This window comes from Cryptomeria japonica, chromosome 7 (genome assembly GCF_030272615.1).
Source record: "Cryptomeria japonica chromosome 7, Sugi_1.0, whole genome shotgun sequence".
In the NCBI taxonomy this organism is placed as follows: domain Eukaryota; kingdom Viridiplantae; phylum Streptophyta; class Pinopsida; order Cupressales; family Cupressaceae; genus Cryptomeria; species Cryptomeria japonica.
Window position 1 is genome coordinate 209,213,286 of NC_081411.1, and position 21,838 is coordinate 209,235,123.

The 21,838-nt window shown below is 31.2% G+C and overlaps 1 protein-coding gene across 1 annotated transcript; it reads left to right on the forward strand.

Annotated features, from left to right (window-relative positions):
• The first annotated feature begins 14,980 nt into the window (after positions 1 to 14,980).
• LOC131856571 (F-box/kelch-repeat protein At2g44130-like) lies at positions 14,981 to 15,961 on the forward strand. Its single transcript, XM_059208413.1, has one exon. It carries the CDS (start codon positions 14,981 to 14,983, stop codon positions 15,959 to 15,961), a length of 981 nt encoding a protein of 326 aa, XP_059064396.1.
• Positions 15,962 to 21,838: the final 5,877 nt, after the last annotated feature.

A 21,838-nucleotide genomic window follows, 5' to 3' on the forward strand; every position in this document is an offset into this window, starting at 1 on the left:
AATAAATATCATGAATACTCTTTATACCTTCTTTTTTTGGACCTCCATAGCTCCTTTGGCAGCAACCTCCAATGATTTATCATCACCAAGCTGGATCTTGGATTTGAAACTTCCATCCTTTGTTGAGAACAACTTCTCATTCCCTGTCATATGGTTAGAGCATCCAGAATCTAGGTACCAAACATCTTCACTAGTATTTTCACCCTTTGCATAAGATAAAAATAAGTGATCAAGATGATTCTCACTACTTTCTTGAGCATAGTTAGCACTTTTACTTTCTTTCAATCTACATTCTCTTTCAAAGTGGCCATACCTGTTACAATGGTAACATTGAACATTTCTCTTATCAAATCTACCTCTACCTCTTCCTCTGAAACCACCTCTTCCTCTACCTTTTGAAGAATTTTGGCTTTGCCCTTTACCTTGGCCTTGATTGATTTGGGTACTATTGCTGCTTGCATCTTCATTTTTTGTGATTAGCAATTTAGAGGAAAACGCTTTCTCTACACCTTCAAAAGAATCTTTCAATCTTTCTTCATGAGACATCAGGGATCCAACTAGTTGATCAAACTGTAGTTTTGTCAAATCTTTATTTTCTTCTATGATTATTGCTACATGATTCCATCTGGGTGTCAAATAGTGAAAATTTTAGTGGCTAATATTCGCCAATTGGCTATTTTTTAAAATTTGGGAATCAAAATTTGGCTAATAAGTTCAACTTCTAAGGTGACCTAAATCGCCAAATTTTTATGAATTTTTATTTTAATGTCATTTAAATCGCCAGAGAATTTATTTAATTAATTTTTTTAACTCAAAGATTCGCCACATTATTCGATACATGATTGGATCAGATTCGCCAATTTTTAATAAGTTATTGTAGAAATCTAAATTAATTCACTAATAACATATTATAATTATTAGTTACTTTAGGGTTATATCAACAATTGTTAGTTTCAACCATTGCTTTAAAATATAATCTAATGACCTTAATTGTTTTTGGGTACATTTTATCTCGCAAAATACAAAGAGGACTATTAGATTATTTTAAATTAATGATAGAAACTAAATAAAATAGAGCCTACCACTTAAACTCATTAATGATTTCCAACTTCATGTCAACTCATTAATGATTTCCACCTTCATGTCTCTACTTTCCTATAAAAAACTATTTTTTAAATAAAAGAATTTGCAATAGTAATTAATGCATACTCTTATTATTTTCCAATATTCACCAATATTTTCTACCCAAAAAAATTGATATAAAAAAATTCACCAATAAAATTAATATTTTATCAAACATCTCAACACCTTTTTTATCAAAACTTTATTGCTTACAATTTTCCCAACCATTTTATTGACTACATCTTTGACTCTGACACAATAATCACTTATACTTTCAGCTTCTTGCATCTTCAAATTCTCGAACTCACGCTTCAATGTTTGAAGCTTGACCACACTTGATCACTACCCATTTCTTTTATTGAAGCTTAATTAAAAAATTACATAAAGGTTGTATATATAAAGAATTGCAGTTCTAAATATATTCCTAGTATTGCATGGAAAGCTACTTAGACTCTCAAACTAAAAAAACAAATTCATGCAAAAAAACAAAACTAAAAATAGTCCTAACTTCTCCTCTTTGTGTTTGCTGGCGTAAGGAGCTCAAGGTCTTGCCACACTCTGCACGTCACCAGCTTCATCTGCAAGTACCAACAAGATCTCGCCACCTACCATACTTGGACTATAGATTAGGTTTATTGTTTGTTTGAAATCATTGCTAGAGCTTAATTTGCCGCAAATTTGCAACTTTGGTTATAATATGTGTGCATTTACATTCAATTTTGAGTCCGAATCGTGAGCTATGTTGAATCTTTTCTTGAGAAAGGCTTGGACAACTTTTAAAATTCTTAGTGTCTTACTTGACCTTAAACCTATGCCTGAGAGAAGTTCTAGTAAATTTTAATAGAAAATTTTCTTAGCAGATACCGCTCTAGAAGTTTTAGGGCATTTTAGGTTTACACAACTTCCTGGAAATTTTTTCTTTCAGCTACTGTAGATTTTGAAAAAAAAAAATGGAAGCGAAATTGTGATAAAGGAAAAGTATCTGTTGAAATAGTAACTATTCCGAAAGTAATTTGTGAATTTTGTTATAGAGCAGAAAACCTTTCTATAATTCGTTTTGAACCTCTTATTGTTAGTTTCTCTCAGTACCTGCCATTCTCTGCCTTCCAACGTCTAACAACATCCGCACCCTCTAAAGTCATGCTTCTAGCATCTGCAATAATCCACACAGTTGGTCCATGCTAGACTTTGCCATGTAGAAATATTTTAGTGCAGGGCTATGAAACAGTGTATATATATCCTTGTTTTCTACAATTTTGGAATTTGAATCCTTTGTTTGAAAATTTGTTTATTGGATGAAATTTTTAGAGGGAACCTTATTTTCAATTCAGATTTGAGTGGATTCAAAGAGCCAGAGAATTCTTTCCTCACCATAGAAAGCTACAATACTTCTATGGTTTAGAACACATTCTGTGTCTACTTATTTTAGTATTTTTTTGGCTGTGTAATAATCTTACCCAACGCTCAGCGATGATACTGGAACCCTGTCCCATGGATTACATTAGGGAACATGCAAAGATTACCAATATCCAATATTTAACATGTCTTACGGGGATTTGAATATGAGAGTTCGAAATTATGTCATGTTTAAGTGTATTCTATACAACTAGCTTTTCAGTACTAGACATGTCTTCCCTTTTCGTGGTCCGTAGAGTTGGATGCGGTATTGTAGTCAATTTTAAGATCTTTTTGATTGGGAAGTAATCTAACCAATTCCCAGCAATGAAATTCAAAACGATTCCTGTAGCCTCCATCTGGTACCATGCACAAGTGCCCAATTCCAATACATAACATGTGTTATGAAGATCTGAATATGGGGTTTTTCCATAGTTTTAGATTTATGTTTATTCCATCCAATTATCTTTTTATACTAGACATCCTTTCTGTGGATCTGAACTTTGGGCTTTAACGTAGCTTTATGTTTTATTATTTCATATCATACCATTCTAGTAGGTTTTCAATGCTAAACATCCCTTTTGGCTTTGCTACAATTTTGCATTTAATTTTCATCCGGTCAAGTATCAATATTTAACATGCCTTCTATGGATTTGAATTTTGGGGGATTTATTATTATTTGCATGCATATTTGATTCATGTGTCTGTTAGCATTTGCATGAAGGTTTTGGTAAGTATTTGTGCATTTAGAAAGTGTTGCAGTAATGTTTCTAATATATTTTGGAACTGTTTCTTTCTCAAGTTTTTTTATATTTTTATGTTTCAGGGATATATAGAAATATGATTTTAATTCTTTGAAGAAGTTCCTCCTCCTTTCATCACTTCATCTCTGATTTTCATCTGTTTCTTAATTTAGAAAGGGCTAAATTAAATGCTATTTCTGTGGGGAGTCTTGAAGCAAAATGAAATAGTTACAATAATTTTTTTTATTCTATTTTTCTTATTCACGGCAAGGTAGAGCATACACTGTGACAACTACTTGCATGAATTCCAATAGCTTTCATACAAATGAAAGAGCTGTTACATATCTGAAAACAAGCATTTTGTATGTTAAATTTGTTTTTGTGTATTGAACCATAGCCATGCTAGAATATCTCACACTGTTCAACATAGCTAAACTGCATCAAATAATTGAAAAATAAACCAACTCTACTCATTATACATGAAAAAAATTATTGTAATTTTGTCCAAATCAATCTATATTATGTAGCTCAATATATTCTGCTCCAAACAGATATCATATCAGAAGTAGAGGTCTATCTATAGCTCGATATATTCTGCTACAAATAGATATCATACACATGACATTAGAAAGTTAATTTTTAGTCCCTGCCTTTAGGTGTGAGACTGATGTTTTTATGTTCACATTTTGCAATGAATCTTGTTTCAGAAATAGTGCAAGCACTTTTATGCTATGGTCTGAGATTTGATTTTTTCCATTAACTGTATTTTTCTCCATATCTAATTTTTATGATTGGTCCTCCCGATTTTCCCAAAGGGTTTTCTAATTTCTAATTAAAATGCTTTGTACTGCATATCTTCTAGAAAATGTGGTATTCTACGATAATTTCATGTGCCTAATCTTTTCTTCACAAGTTTGCAAGCATGCCTCGCAAATACATGGAGGCGGCACTCTTATAATATTTCATGTCCCTTGTTTCTGCTTTGTTTCTGTCCAGTGAGAAGTTCACATCTAAACATACACATGGCCTACCAAGCAAATCCAAATCTACTGCTGTCCATAGTGAACACATTAGAATCCTTTGGACTAGAGATTGAGCATGGTATTTTCAGCTATTCTGGAGATTTTGGAATTTAGGCTCAACTTTAAGAGGTTTGGGTCATCGTCTTTCATTAACTTTTCATTTCCTTTTCAACTAAAACTTTCACTAGTTTCTCAAATTTTGAATCTTTTGTTTCTCTCCATATGAACAGAGGTTGTGGAAACACAAAACCAGAGGAGATCAAGCTTTCCTTACTCTAGAAAGCAGGTTATTTAGGTAAAAGTGAACAACGAGTATGATTATGAACATGAATGGCCATGACTTTCTTCGAGAATTTTGAAGATAATCTTATCGGAAATCTCAATCCTCTTGTCATCAATGATAAATTGATCTCATACATGTCATTGAAACCCAATAGAGATTGAATGGAGCTACAATGTTTTAGGAATACAAAAGAGCTTTGTTTTGTCTTTAATCTCATACATTTATATAATAATAACCACTATTTTGAACCTGAAATTGTGTTGGTTTGAAGGCGTTGTCTGAAATTTGAGCCTGATTGTATTATGCCTTGTAATCCTACTCAGCTGGGGCAATGCAGCCTTTTCTTACAATCTTGTTCATGGCTTATGTATTTCTTATTGTGTATCCTATTTGATGTCCTGCATTTTTATGCCATAATGAGAACTTAGGAATTGGGTATGGGCTTCCATCAGCAACGTAAAACACTTAAAAGGCAAAAATTTCAGTTACACGCTTTGGTATTTGGAAAATTATGACTGAGTTGTTTTGGGTATTTGTCTCCCTTAAAGTGTCTTCTTTACTCTAAACTGTCAATATCATGAGCACCACTCCTCTTACTTTTCCACAACTGTCATTTTCTATTTCTATCTTCTACTTCAAAGGGTTTTCTATAGATTGGCAACAAAATATACATTTTTAAGTCTATTTTATGCATTGAAAATTACTATTGATCAGATGGTATCCCTGCTGAATGCCATAGAATTTATTACTGTTCTATTGTAACCTTTTCTAGCTCATGTTATTATAACTGTCTATAGGCCTACTGTGTAGAATATATTGAAACAAGTTTCTATCATACTTTGACAAAACTTTCTAAACTGAAACCTCCAACAAATGCTCAAGATGTTGCCAGAATTTCCGGGCATCAAAATAAGATAAGTTTACCAGGTGCATACCTTGTCTAGCTCTCTCATATATTCCTTCTTCAAAAATTAAATCATCTGCTTCAGCATGTCTCCTCCCAACAAAAATTATCTTCACTCAGATGAAGCGAATACATGTAAAGTATATAACTTGCATAAGATGTCCACCATATAAGCATATCTAGTGGCAGTGAAGCAAACCCTCTTTGACCTCTAAAGAACAGTCACAATTCTGGAAAGGACTTTCTTCTCAATAGAAGGCTTTTCATTAATTTCACAACAATTTTTTTGGATTGCAACAGAAAGGAATAGATTTTACTAGAGTCTGATTCAAGAATCTTTAATAGTTGATCAGGCTTCTCTCAATTGATTTAGCTGATACAAAGAAATATGTCTTATGGATGAAATCACATTAGACCTACTGATTCTAGTTCTTTTTTAAAAGTAAAAATGTGAATACTTTTTAAAAAATGTGAATACTAATAGGGAAAGCAAAGCTTCACAGATAACTGAATTTTATGTACATAAAGAGCGAACTGAACTAAGAATCTAACAAAAGACGGGTACAAAATGTTGGTCAACTAAATTTGCAAATGGGTGAAATACTCCTAACACTGATTATCCTATTGTGTATGACTAAAATAAAAATGGAAAAATGCTATGCTTCTTCCAACAAATTCCTCAACTTTGTCTCACCCTTACTTCCACTTTAACTTAGGAAATTATTTCAGATTCACGATTCGTTATATCTGTTGTTATTTTCTTAAATTGTTCACATTTAATGTTTACACAACCTATTGTATCATTTAGCATTTTAAACTGTGAAAAATTATATTTATGGCAACTGTGATTTTTTAACTAATTGTAATAATGTATTAACAACCTATTAGACTGTCAACATTTCATGTTGACAATTAGTGGTCAATTCTAATAGCTTGCAGAAAGTAAACAGTTTAAGCTTTTGGACTTAATATATTCTTTAAAAATTGTGAGATAAATATATGTTCCTTATATTAATAGGACAAACCATTACTAAGATATTGTGCTCTTCATATGTGAAGCTTACTAATTTTAATCTTGCTCATATTGCAGGGTTTTAAATGCAAAAACTCAAAGCAAAATGCAAATGCTATATTGAGCGTAGCTGAATTGAAATTAGACAAGAACCTTAAATTGTTTTTTATTAAATCCTAGAAGTTAAATTGTGACAAAATATTTCATGAAATAATTATTAATTTAGAGGTAACTTGCGAAATATTTGATGAAATAATTATTAATTTAGATGTAACTTGCTAAGAGTATGCAAGTGGTAGGTGTAAAGCATTTCAAATAGATGTCCATGCTTAAATTATAATACATCTATATGAACAAGTGTTAATTATGTCAAATTGTTAATTATTTTATTTATAGGAAAGATTTAATTATTTTTTGGTGCAAATGTTAAATTGTCATAGATTATGTATAATCTATAGTTGGTTTTTATTTGATGCTTGAAAAAAAAATTCTTTCTTTGTCCATTTGTGCAAATAGATATTATTCTTTGAAATGATCTTTCACACTTCTAGATAGAAGCAATCGAACAAAAAAATTCATCAACCTATTGTTAAGTAATTTTATGTCATTATTTCTTCCCTTTTTCAAGATTAAACATCTTTCTTTCATATCTATTGGATATATTGATGGCAAAACCACCTTTCTAATATGCTTTAGCTTTTGGTATAACTATATACTCGAGATTTTGAGGGCACTTGTACTTTGTCCATTCAGGCTTTTGGTACATGTTGCTGAACATTAAATAGGGAAAAAATAGATTTATTAGTTATAAATATTGCACTTTTATCTCAATTTTCATCTGTCTTAGAATTTGCAAGCTAGAAATCAATTGTTGTACACAATCTATTTTCTGCAAAACAACTTTATTATTATTTTTTGTATATTTAACTATTTATGCATGTATTTAACTTGCTCTTATCTATACAAGCTTCTTTACACAATCTATTTTCTGCAATATAACTTTAATTCTTTTTTGTATATTTAACTGTTTATGTGCGTATTTAATATGTTGTATATATGTATATGATTAATTTACTCTTTAGTATAAGAACAATTTATAATGATCTAGTTTGTGCTAGATAGTCTCCTTGATATCTTAATTTTGATCCCTTTGATGCTCAACCTATGTATAAACTCTTAGCATTACCTTTCTCAACCTAACCTTTCTCAACCTATGTGTAAACTCCTGCAAATTTCCTTTCTTCTCTACTTCAACATTGGAACAAATTTCTAACTTTTAGCAAATGGCAGGAACTCCAGCCGTATCCTCTTGTTCAAATAGTTTTTGAAAAGACTAATTTTATGATGGAATTATAAATAATTAATTATATCTATAACATTATAATTGTAGCTGTAATGCCCAATCCACAAAACTGGTGTGCCTCTTTCCTTTGTTGAAGCTCACAGACCTTATTGCTATTTTAATAAAGAATATACACATTTTACTTAGCTTTAATTGATCTATTTGAATAGCACTTGAAGCTCACAGACCTTATTGCTATTTTAATAAAGAATATACACATTTTACTTAGCTTTAATTGATCTATTTGAATAGCACTTAACATTATAAAATTTATATTTCAAATATGAAAAATTATTCACCTTAGTCTAAGAAAGTTTAAAGCGAATACATTCAAATTTTACTCCACTTTCTTTCTTTATCCTTGCACTTGAATAATAAGAGGAAGGTTTTAAAGACATACTTGAGAATTATAAGATTTTAATGTAATTAATGATCCAATCGATTTTTAGTGCTGAGAAATTGTAGTAGTAAAAATAAATTCACATAAAAAGTCCAAATAAAATATAGATTATTTTAATAATATTTGAAGTTAAAAGTTTCTCAAGTTTTAAGAAAAATTTAATGGTTAAATATAAGAAGTTTCACACATTTTATGGGTACTTTGAAAATCAATATTTTATCTAAAATTATAGGTACTTTGAAAATCAATATTTTATCTAAAATTATAGAAGTTTCCAGCTACCTCCTACCCATTCTGCAAACATCTAAGACCTCCATCAAAAGAGGAATTTGTAATTGAATCAAGGATGAATGAAAATATGGACTAATGTGTAAAATTTATCTGTCTTTTGTTTCAGCTCTGTTTTTACTCTGTTTTTATATCTTCTGCATTCCCCCGCATTCCCTGTTTTCAAATACTGCAGAAGGTGCATTAAGCTGAAGACATAGAGGATGCTTGTAAGATGCCTGAAGAAGATATTTAGATGTTGTCCAAGAAGAACCAACAGGAGATTGTTGGAGTAAAAGAAAAAGACACATGACAAAGCTGCCAGAGAAAAGGCATCCAAGATAGAAGATGAAATATAGCGGCTAAGTTGTTGGTTAAAGTAAAAAGACAGTTGCTGGAAATCAAATTATAGTTTTGTAACAAGGTAGCTGGTTGTTGAATCAAGCTATATAAAGCTCCGCTAGGAACTCCATATATGTATATGTATGTATGTGTAATGTTCGGTCAGGAATCCCAAAGGAATAAACCACACATCTAGGCAATTAAGGGTATTTTTTTTTTTTTAAAGTATAAATCACAATATAATTCTCTTAAATTAAGCATTTACACAAATCATATAGGAAGCTGATAAATAACATCCAAAACTTAAGATTACATCGACCATAAAATACATGGCTTCCAGTAATACATTCAAAGTTAACATCTTAATCAAATACAAGGTTACATAAATTCATTGATACAATTGACCAAATAGGTCTCCAAAGAATAATAATCTCCAACATGAGATAGAGCACGAGTCATCTTTGGAATTCTTTTCATCCTGATGATGAATCATGGAGTGTGATTCGAAACGTTATGAAAAAAAATACACACAATTGAATCCAGAAAAACAAACTAGTATACATATTTAAATAACTAATTATGCCAATACAAATAAAAGCATTCACTCAATTTTAATAACTATTCATATAATCGGAAGCACGCAAAATGAGGAATGATCAAACGACGACTCATAAAATGAAAATACTAAAGCACCATGACTCACATATCGATCAAATAGGAAAGATGACCGACTGACAACACTCACATGAGTGTGACTGCGGGTCAAGTTAGGGTCCAACCACTATCTCCTCCACTCCCATCGGACAAATAAGGTATGCTTAGACCTATGAAACTAGGTGGAGTTGATACCCCATACCTACCCGGTACTTGTACCTGCAATGTCTTGCATCAACGAACCACACATGCATATAGACAAATATATAAATAGACACTGTATGCACACCAATGAAGGATAATCGTGGCGTTCCATGTCTCACCGGAGTGAGTGAAGGAAAATCATCCCCTCACATCCCATACACTTGCAAACATGCAACATATAAATAACACATCGCACATATAAAGTAAAAGTGTCAATCCATGACAATAATCCATAAAAATGACATTAATCAAAAGTACTAAAATACTGCATGAAAGCATACACCACATATCTAGATAAAGCATAAAATAACATCACATAAAAGTTTGAATAAAGTATAGCAGTAATGTATCCACTAAACAATCAACTGAAGTCAAACATAAGTACAAAAAAAGTCTGATCGAGAAGGGCTACTACAGTATGTATGTATATATGTATATATATATGTATATACATATATACATACATATACATATACATATATATATATATACATGCATATATACATACATATACATATATATATACATGCATATATACATACATATACATACATATATACATACATATACATATATACATATATATACATATATACATACATACATACATACATACATATACATATATATATATATATACACACACACACACACATATATAGATATATCTATATATATATACACACAGATATATATGTGTATGTGTGTGTGTATGTATATGTGTGTATGTATGTATGTATGTATACACACACACACAGAGACATACATACATATATATATATATATATGGAATCTAGAGAGGCGTTTTATTGTCTCTAGAGGATCATTTATAGGTCTTGTCTTTCTATGATAAAGAAGCACTCCAAATTGATAGGTTCTTACACAAAATCTGCCATGCTTTCATGGCAAGAAAAATGTAGCCCTAGCTAGAACCCTGTTGGGTGTATTGGTGTATGTTGTACCTCAAGCTAGACACACTTTGTGTGCCCCTTCACTCTTAATTATTCCTCATTCTATATTACTTTTTTGTGTTTCCCCTTCTCTATTAATTTATGGGTTTAAATAATACAACAAAGGTGGTTTCAAAAGTCACACCTTTTTATTATAATAATTATTTAATATGAAAATGGAGCAAGGTAGGATTAGGACAAATATCCACTTTCACACAAACATTGAAATAAGAAGCCACAAAGTTGAGATTGAATTTGACTAACCATTGTAAAGAGAGTTAAATGATACATTAGGGCTTCTATGCCTTTTTTGCTTTGGAAATTTTGCAGATTTGAAATAAGGACAAACTAATATTTGGGTACAATATAAATGTAAAATAAAGATGCTATAGTAGACTGATATGCAACAAAATATCTGCAATAAATATAGAGTTGAATGGGAAATATAGAGGTGCACCTATGACTAAAATCTAGAGCCACATTCACTACAATAGGACACCCAGAGTGCACTGGTCTTTTGAATTTTGCACACAAATTCAAGTATACACTTCTAGGACCTTTTACTCCACTCTCTTGAAATTTGGTGCAGACTTTGGGGGAATAGGATTCCTAGAGTGTCTTGGCCCTAGACTAAGTCACCCAAAATGCCCTAGAAGTCCTAGCTTTTCTAGCTTTTCTTCTAGATAAGGACTCGTGTTAGTCTACTGATTATCCCTAGTTCTCCCTATTTTTGCCAAAATCTTATAGCTACACACAAACAGGGGAAAATGGTGTTGTTGATAGGATTTTTCATAGGTCAAAACTTGGGTTTGGAATCAACACTTAAATTGAATTGAAATTGAACAAGAAAAGCTTTCCTTATGATGCAATGTCCTTAGGATAAGTCCTTAATGTGCTAATGTATTAACATGATAAATCACATTAAATACATCATGGAATCATACTTGAATATTCCTTGACGTAATTTTCTACTTCTTAAATCAAATCTTATCTTGAAATATTTATCTTAAATTGGAATAATAGCATAATGATAGGTTATGATAATGAGATTGGATGAAATGAATTGTGAGGGATGTATTATATAGGGATTTCCCATTAAAATCACCTTTAGACTAACTTGGAATTATCATATTTTCACATCATATAACTTTGAACTGAATTGAATAGGATAGGACCATCTTATTATCCTTCTAAAATTCAACACAAAAAGTGTGGTATTGTGTCAAAAAATTTAGCCATGGTCCTAACTGTTTCAACCAGACTTTTTAGCGATACAAGATAATAGGGTCTTAATGTGAGAATTAAATTTGTGTGACCATATATGATGTCTACATGGTGGAAACATATTTTTAGGTTTAAAATAGGGCAAGATGTATGATAAATTAGGGTAAATAAAAGATAAAGGGCACACCTAGAAATAAGAGACCAAATAAGGTATGATGATCTATATTAAAGTGGAATAAGACTCGTAATATTAATTAAATATTAATTTAAATCAATAAAGGTCCTATAATTCATAGAGGAATGGGAAATGATAAAACAGGTGCTAGTAAAGTATGAAATTGGACACCCTAATTAAAGGTGTACAATTTATAATGCTACAATAATATTTCTTAGTTACAATGATTTATGTATTCCTCTTTTATAAATTCTTTCATGGGAAATGCCCAATAAAAATTAAAGTAGCTATATGACAAGGTTGGGTGAAATATATTGTAAATATTATTAATAATATATATATCATAAATGGGTGAAATATTAACTAACTCTTCTTTATGAAATTTAATAGCATTTTCCCAATTTATTATATGAATAGGTATATAACATTATATAGAATTATACTACATCTATATTGTTTAATAATTATTTATAAGTATATATGGATAAACGTGAGACTTATTAGATCGTGTAATAATCTATTGTTTCACTTTTCATCTCACACATTAATAAATATGAGTTATGCAATATAACAAAAAATAACCAAATATTTATAGAATAAAATGTTTACAACCTTAACATCAAATTTTGGGTTCTAAATCAAGCATATATTTTTTATTTTCTCTTTTTGCAATTATCCTTTTGAAGGACAAAAGAAAAACCCAATGAAACAACATTTTTTGAATAAAAATCTCACAACAAAAAAGATATGATTATGACAAATCACATTCAAACTACAAAGTACAAAAAAGTGCCATAAAAGTCCCAAAATGCTAAAGAAAGAATACACGGTACCTCACCATTGCATAAGAATGGTGGCACCAGTAGAAGGATAACAAGTATGGGGCAAGTCACCACATGAACCATAAAGAGAGAAAGGTTGACCCCTTAATGATGATTGACATGTAATCCACAAACACATTTACTCAATGAACCATGCGATTGATTGGATGAGAATATCCTCAACCTCCTATTTATATCAAACCACACTAAATAAAGTCATATCTAAAACACTTAAAACACAATCAACATAGACACCGATGAAGGGAGTCTAGGAGCAAAACTTGGTTAACTAGACAATGACACTATTGATTTATGAGGTAAGAAGTAGGATGAGGGTTTAGTAGCTTCTAGTCCATTCACATAGGGCCAAGTTGATCCTCCAACACAATCTCGAACCTAGTCAAAATGTCACTCAACCAAGAGGACATAACTCTCCATTGAATAGAAGGATGACAAGTCACTTGCAAGAAATGACACATTTCTTGAGGCAAGGTGACATCATAAATTCTAATGTAGGACACTCATCATCATTACAATGGCCTAGGAAGGCTCTCAATATTAAGTGTATCAACTTTCATACAATAGGTCACCCCGAGAAATGGTCAAAAATAGATTTTAGGCAATGAAACCATAAATCGAGATACCCTAGGAACACTAGTGCACAAATGACACACTAGCAATAAGAGATGACACTAGCAAGCCATGTTACTGTCCCAATTTAGCATTGGTGTCTAGGTTTAATGTTGGTCTCTATCTTTAGTGTCAATGTTATGATAGTGTATTGTAGTTCTATCCTAGTGCTAGTGTCATGACAAGCAAATATATGCTAGGGATCATTAAATGAGACACTACAAATGTAGAGGAAAAATCCACAAGTGTCCATGATGGTAGATGAGTTTGAAAATGATAAAAATTGACTTGGGGGAAAAAATCAACAATGAGTCCCCTTGGTGCTAGCACAACCAGAAATGTGAAAGGAGAATATCAGAAGGTTTGTAGTGACCTTAGGAATACTCCTAATTCTCGAGCTAATAAAAGGGGTGGAAGGACACACAAATATGACACCTTTTGACATTTAGGACACTTTACAAAACTCTATAAGAGAGAGTGAATTGATCCAAAAATTTCACAATATCACTTGAAATACAACTAGTACACATAATGAAGGTATGGTGGGTCAAAAATACCACCAAAGATCAAAACAAGACACCTTAGATTCATTTTCATCACAAAAACATGTTTCTACATATATTTACCATATAAAAGAAGATTGATCAATTCACAAAGCAAAGGTACTTGGCTCCATCACCAATACACAAAAACTAATTCATAACGAATGAGATATCCCATTTAATTAAATATCCTCTCTAAGGGAGGTCCAATAAGCAATATTAGAGTTTACATTGCTAATGGACTCAAATGTCATTCAATATAAAACTACATTTCATTGAGTCAACTGAAGAGACTAAATAATGCATAAGAATGTATCTTTGAACATCTGAATACAATATCCTTTAGACCTGAATGATGGTATCCATCCACATGCAATGGATAGATTCACTCTCTCCATGCTAGAAAATAGTGACCCAAAAACAACACTCACTATTTATATTAAATGTAACTATCCAAAAATATTAAATTAACACCTATGAATAGATTCAGAAAATAATGTACTTTTTAAATTTTGTGTAGAAAAGAATCCTTCTATTTGTAAAAAATCAGCATAAGATTAGATAGTGTAATGAAATAACAATTAATTAAAAATTAAAATAAATACAGAGCTTTTTCAATCTTTTGCGTGCATTTATTCAGAATTGTTATTAATTATGAAAATTTCATATTCCCAAACTGTTCGAATTGAAAGATTTAACCTAGAGTAATAAAATCAATTACATAACAGAAGAGTAAACGGTACTTCAAATTGAAGAGTTCGTAAAGAATGCTTGCGGCTGGATACTGAAGCCGAAAGGATATTGCCCCTTCATCTTCCCTTTCTCTACTAATTTCATTGTATTGTGGCTTTAAAAGCTATCAACCCCTCTGCTTCCAAGGTGACCTCAAGAGTGCATATCGTTGTTTGGAAGTGTCTGGGGAAGTTGATTTCTTTGCTTCTTATATCAATGGATCTCATTAATAGACTTCCCCAAGAAATCATCACAGAGATCCTTATGAGATTACCATACATCTTTCATAAGAGTCTTAAACAGGTATGCAGAGCTTGGAGGGACATGGTGAGAAATAGCAGCTTCTACGATCGCAGAATTGACTCTGGGCTATCTCAAAAGTTCATATGTTTGCTCCATCGAACTGGTCTAACAATGTATGACCCTGTACGGGGCTTTTGGCACAGGTCTCCTCCTCTTCCCATTGGCTTTAAACTTGCATTCTCTACTCGTTTGGTTTGTTGGAGAAGAAAACTTGTCTTCATTGGTTTGAAACGTTATAACAGAGAAACTCGTTCTATATTGGTCTATGATTTTTGCTTTAATCGTTGGCATGTAGGCACTGAAATGCCAGAAATGCAATTAATTAAGAGATTTGTATGTTGTGCATCTCCTCAAGGAACTGTGTATGTTGCTGGAGACCGTCTAGCTGCAGTTTATGATATAAACACTGACGAGTGGGAGCTTCTTCCTCCGATGCCACGCCCAACTGGCCTAGCTTCAGTTTCTTTTACTGGAGGAAAGTTTTATGTTTTTGATTTACAAAATGATGAGGTCCAAAATTTCGATCCCAACACCGGATTATGGACTCCGACTGATAATATTTCGGGGATTCAACACAAGGAAAACGTTTTATATGCATTTGGGAAACTGTTTGTTTTTGGAGGCCAAGAAATAACTGAACATGATTTGGAAAACGGAAATTCGAGACAAGTAATTAGTTTTCGTGAAGTAATTCTTTCCAAACCGGGTTCTGCTGCAGTGTGGTGCGATCGAATTGTCTTTGCTGGAGTTTGTTACCACTCTAACGGGAGTTCTCATCGGGTATTGTATATGTTAAAAGCTAATGCAGGGGTTTCTGAGAGGTTAATTGCTATCAATCCGGCAGCGGAGTTCCGACAAACAAATGTACTGAGTGTGACTACAGTTGAACTTTGATAGTAATTCTGGAAATCTCGTTTTAAATCTTAAAAATTTGAGAAACTACAGTTTCTTTTAGGGAAGTTCTCAATTGTATTTAGTTAACATTTTAATTTTTAATTTTTTTATCTGTGATTATATTTGATTATTTCACATTGTTCATTTGATATTTTTTTGTTATTTGTTTTCATAAGAATTAAATTAATTAGAACCAATAACTATTAATAAAATTAAATTAAAAAAAAAATTTCAATTGTTTTTAATTAGCATAACATTATATTTACAAATATTATATATCTAAATATTTAAGTTGTTATTTTTATTAGGTATAAAATAAAATGTTTATAATTAATTTTACAGTGTAACAATATAAATTTTTTTATAATATTCATTTTAAAATAAATAAATATATACTTCTAAGATACATGTTATGACGAAGAAAATACCGAGGGTTTAGTGGGATCTACAAATGTGGGTACCCATTCTAAAGTTCCCTACTAATTATCATGTAGGTAAAAATGAGTTTCCATGGACTTAGAAAAACTAATTGTGTTATCATACATGCAACTATCATAAAATAGGTTCTTGTGATAGTGGGTTCATATTCTAAAATGGGTATGCATTTGTAATAGATTATCATTTCAAGATTTCAAATCATAATGGGTACCTTTAGGAATGTGTGTGTTTAAGTTTATAATCCTATTAGTAAATAGACAACTATTTCTTATGAAAAATCATAATGGTTACCAATTTGAAATGGGTATATGTTTAAGCTAAGGACCTCATTGATAAATACGTACCTATGTTTTATGAAATGGGTTCTTAATTCAATTGGAATTTTCAAAAATATTGACACTTGCACTAAAAGAGGACCCATTAACTTGCTTGTACCTTACAAATAAAAAAATAAAATCTAAAACATTAAATAATGATTTGCATGAGAAACCATTTATATAAGAAAATAATACTAAAAACCAATGAATGTATTATTTAGCAACAAGAGCAAAAGTAGAAACACTTGTAGTAGAATTCCAACTCATGTATTAAGCATAATACAACACAATTAATTACAACCTAGCACCATTTTAAAGAGGATTAATACAAAAACATTCTAAATAAAAACTTAAAAATACATCTAAATTAAGTAGCAAAATTCCCACATTTGAAATCATGGAAAAACAAATCCATCTAAAAAGTATTATATTTCTTACACTTTCCATAAATCATATCTCATTCTTGAAAGCAAGCACTCCATTTTAGGCTCCATAATATTCACAAAAGATTATTATGGTATGTCTCATAATCCGTCATAAAATTCTAGTTTAACTTCCCTTGAATTCACCATCTAACACATCATAAAATCTATCATAAAATTTATGACCAGGCTTTCCCCTATCTCGTTAAGATACTATTTAATTGCATTTCACAATTCAAAATATCTAACACATGACACACCAAGCATTAAGAACTTAAAAAAGGTAGAATCTTAATTTCCATTTACATTACTTATAAAATATTCTTTTTAGTGATAATTATCTATTTAAAATTCTTTTTGAAATATTAAGACAAATTATTTAAAAATATATATTATCATAGATTAAATTTATATATTACTATAATTTTATATAATATTTAATAATATATCAAAAATATTGTTTTTGATAAGATACAATCTTTGAAAAAGATTATATCTTAAACAAAATTACATATAAATATTTTACATAATTTTATTTATAATATAATTGTAAAAACCAAAATGGAAAGTGTATATCTCACTAGACATTGACTAATTACTTCCCCTATTTTCAGCAACACATTTTTCTACAATAATCTCAAAATAAACATTAAATTTTATCTATTTAAATAACAAAAATTAATATACCCAATTATTACTCCAATCCAATTCCAAATTGGTAACATAGATTAATTATCATTTGCTTTAATTCAAGTAATTTGTAACTCTATATGAGATTGCTTTTCATATATGATGTACTCTAAGGGCATTCCCTAACGGTGTGGCCATTGAATATCAATAAGCATTTGCAAGTATAAAACAACCCTACAGTTAAATAACTCAAATAGTTCTCTAAATTTTATAGCACTCTCGACTTGACGTGAAAGAGTCTAGATCTTTATATCTTATTCAAGAAGAAAGAGTTGATAATGGATTTTTTACAGGAACTCCCTGAACAGATATTTCGAGACATTCTACTAAGAATATCGTATGAATCTCAGTCAAAGATTAAGCAGTTGTTGAAGCCTGCCAAAGAAATGATGGAATGCTTCAAATTTTATCAAGATAGAATTAAGTTTGGGCTGGCCAATAAATATATATGTTTTCTTCAGCGTTGTGAGGTATCTATATACGATCCTATTGATCATTCATGTAAACCTTTTCGAACTGAACATGAAATCTCACACTCTTCTAAGATTATAAATGTGAATCATAAGATAGTTGTGCTAGACGGGCACTTTTCTTTAAGTCCAAAGATTTGGATATATGATTTATTATCTAGTACATGGAAGCGAGGTGCTGATATTCCAACCCCGAGTGATAGAAATAAGTATGCATGGTGTGCTTCACCTGATGGATCAATTTACATTGCAGGAGGATATGACACTATTGCTGGCCGTAAGCTCCGTGACGCAGCAGTTTATAAAGTAGATGAAGACAAGTGGGAGCTTCTTCCTCAGATGTACGAAAATGTTGGTCGGTACTGTAGAGGTTTTTTTATTGAAGGAATGTTTTATGTCCTATATCGTTATAGAACTCAAAGATTTGATCCCAACACAAGAGTATGGACAACAATAGCAAATATGTCTTTGCCTTATTCCTATTACTACGATAAGAGATGTTGATTCTTAGATGCCATGGTAAGCTCTTGATTATAGACTAGAGCATTGGCATGATATAGGTTCTCTTGGCAAGTTATGCTTATTGGAGCATCTGGTATTCATTTGTGAAGATGTAAGATCAAATTGTCCTCTTGTGTTCCCAGGTAATGCAGATGTGCAGTGAGAGTTTTGACATTGGTCTTGTTAGTGCTCTTAGTATCAAGTACATTGGTGGATTGACCATGGAGGTGCTTTTGAAAACTAAGAGGCTTGGGTGAGATTGGAGTTCTTTTGGGATTAGAGAACATTTGTTGAGACGGTTTCTCTTTAGAGGTTTCAGCAAGAAGCCTGAGGAGCCTACACCTGGTGATGGACGTGAGTCCATTCTAGACTTAGAGGAGATTGTTCTTGGAGAGAGTCATTGTAACTTGGTGTATCCTCGAGGAGCATTCTTAGTCCCCACTCTTGGTCTACTTGGCAGATTTATCTCCTTATAGGAGATGGTTCCTTGTTTTGTAATGATATTGAGTTTGATCTTCCTTGATTATAGGAGCTTACATCCATGTTGGTTGAGTGTTGTTAATGCTTTCATTTGGGGAGATAAAGGAGATCATACTTGGCATAGCTAAGCACTTGGTGGTGTTGGTAGAAGGATGAGATATGGTTTGCATGGATGTTTCTTCATAAAGTTTTTTGAGTTCATCTATTATTGTTGTTCTTTGTTGTTTTCTTAACAGCAGTATGTGGTCTTTTCATGAGGACTTGGAGGATGTTAAGTGAGATTTTGCAACATGTTGGTTGTAGGTTGTAAGCTATGGTGATTTGATTATTTCCACACATTTTATGTTAGTGTTGATTGGTAGATTTGAGTTATTTTGGCTATCATTGCTCATGTGATATAAGCATCTTCTAGTTTTTTGCACGTCAATGGTTTTTGGGTTGGATGTGATTTGCAATTAGTTGTGGTTGCTATTCCGGCTATGGTGATTGATTCTCAACCTATTATTACCATTTGATTTGGTGATTGCACTTGGATATTGGTTCGGAATGGAAAGTAGGGGATATACTTCAAGTGGGAGGTTGTTCAGATGTGAAGTCACAATGTGAGTCAAACTTCAAACTTCAAGTGGGAGATTGTTGGGATGTGAAGTCTGACTCTTCATTTCATCTTCCCCTTGTTTGTCCCTTTTGTCTTCTCTTGAAGGCTATTGTATATAAATGAGAGAAAAGCCTTGTGTATGTAAGCTGCAATAATAATAGAGATCTCTAGCTTGTTTTTTGTGGATGTAGCCAAATTGGTGAACCACGATAAATTCTTGTGTTTGTGTATAATTTTTGGTTTTCCAATTTGTCTTTTGTTTTGACAATCTATTCCTTTCAATGTTACAATTTGTTTTCTGTTGTCATTTAAATCATATGTATCAAAATTTTGAAGGAATATTAATTTTAATATTATTCCTATTTTTATTTCAGAATAAAACATAATGATTACAAAACTCAAACATCATAATTGAAACTTAAAATTGATCATACATTATTATAAATAATATAAATTAAAAACAAATCATCTTGCATACATATACCTACTTTCTCAGTTGAAAAGGATAGGAAAAGATAACAATAATGGCAAAAGTAAAAATAATGAGGCTTGTGTCATTTTATCTTTTTCTGACCATTATGTTTGGAGAGTGTGTAAAAATTAAGATTTTAGATTCAAATATTCTAAATTTTGGTTTTTGTATTTAGTTATCTAAATTAATATAGAGAGAGAGAGAGATTATGTTTTATATTTATTAGTACAAAAATTTAATAGAATATTAAAATATATACAAAACTTTAATTTATTAGATAATAGTATTGATTCTCAATATCTATTATAAAATGAAAGTATTACGAACTAAAATATATTTAATAATATATAGAATAAACAGAAATATATCTTTCAGAAGCTTTTAATTTGGTAATCAGATTCTATTAGTTAAATTTTCCCCTCCCTGACAACTGCAAAACGCTGAAATATTGATTTAATACACTTACTATTCCATGTTTGTTTCCATACACTTAATATTGATCGTCGTGTCACACGTAAAGTAGCAGTATATAAAGTAGATGAAGAGGAGTGGGAGCTTCTTGCTAAGATGCACCAAGCAATTGCCAATTGTACAGGTTTTTTTATTGAAGGAATGCTTTATATCATTGGTGTTTTCAATAACAGATGCCAAAGATTTGATCCCAGCACAGGAGTATGGACAACAATATTAAATTTGAATTTGTCTCTATCTTTGTACAACGATGGTGTCTATTTGTTTGGACGATTAATTGCCTTTGGACGATTAGTAGAGGAATATGATTTGGAGGAACATGTGTGGAGAGAATTGGAAACCCTCCCTCGAGAACTTAAGCGTGTTCATGTCACATTGTGTTACGATCAAAGTCATTATTATTATCATTTATTTTTTATATATTTTTAATTTATTTTATGAGATTTTAATATTGTGTCAAATAATTCATCTTGTCAATTTGTAAAGTTTAATAGTTTTAGGTGAGTTCATTAAAGATAACTCTTATGACACAAATTCAAATGTCCTAAAATATGCCACCACTTTTAATAAAATATTCAAAAAACAATATACTTTATATCATATTAGGTATTGTATTTCTGCTTTGTTCAATTAAAAAAAAGAGATCTCTCATGACATGCCACCCCTTTCTTAATAAAAGAGATCTCTCATGACATAGAATTCAAATGTCTTTTGATAATTCTCGTCTTTTGGGAACCAATCAGGACCAAATATCTTAACGAAGTCACCAAAATGTAGCCAGTCAGTGGCAACGTTAAATTTCTCAGTGCTCTCAAGACGTCTGATTTGTGGAATAGATCATATATATTGCCACGACGTTGCAAGGAAAGAAGAAAATCTCATGGCAAGATCACATTTCTCTGAATTGTAACTAAGCGCTTAATTTGATTTGTTTTATTATTATTTTATGATTTTGTGGTGGTGATTATACTTGTAAGCTGTCTGGATTGCAGATTTCTCTTCTACACAAAGGTCAATT

Excerpts from the sequence above, each read along its gene's own strand:
- LOC131856571 (XM_059208413.1), top strand. The coding sequence starts at position 14,981 with ATGGATCTCATTAATAGACTTCCCCAAGAAATCATCACAGAGATCCTT.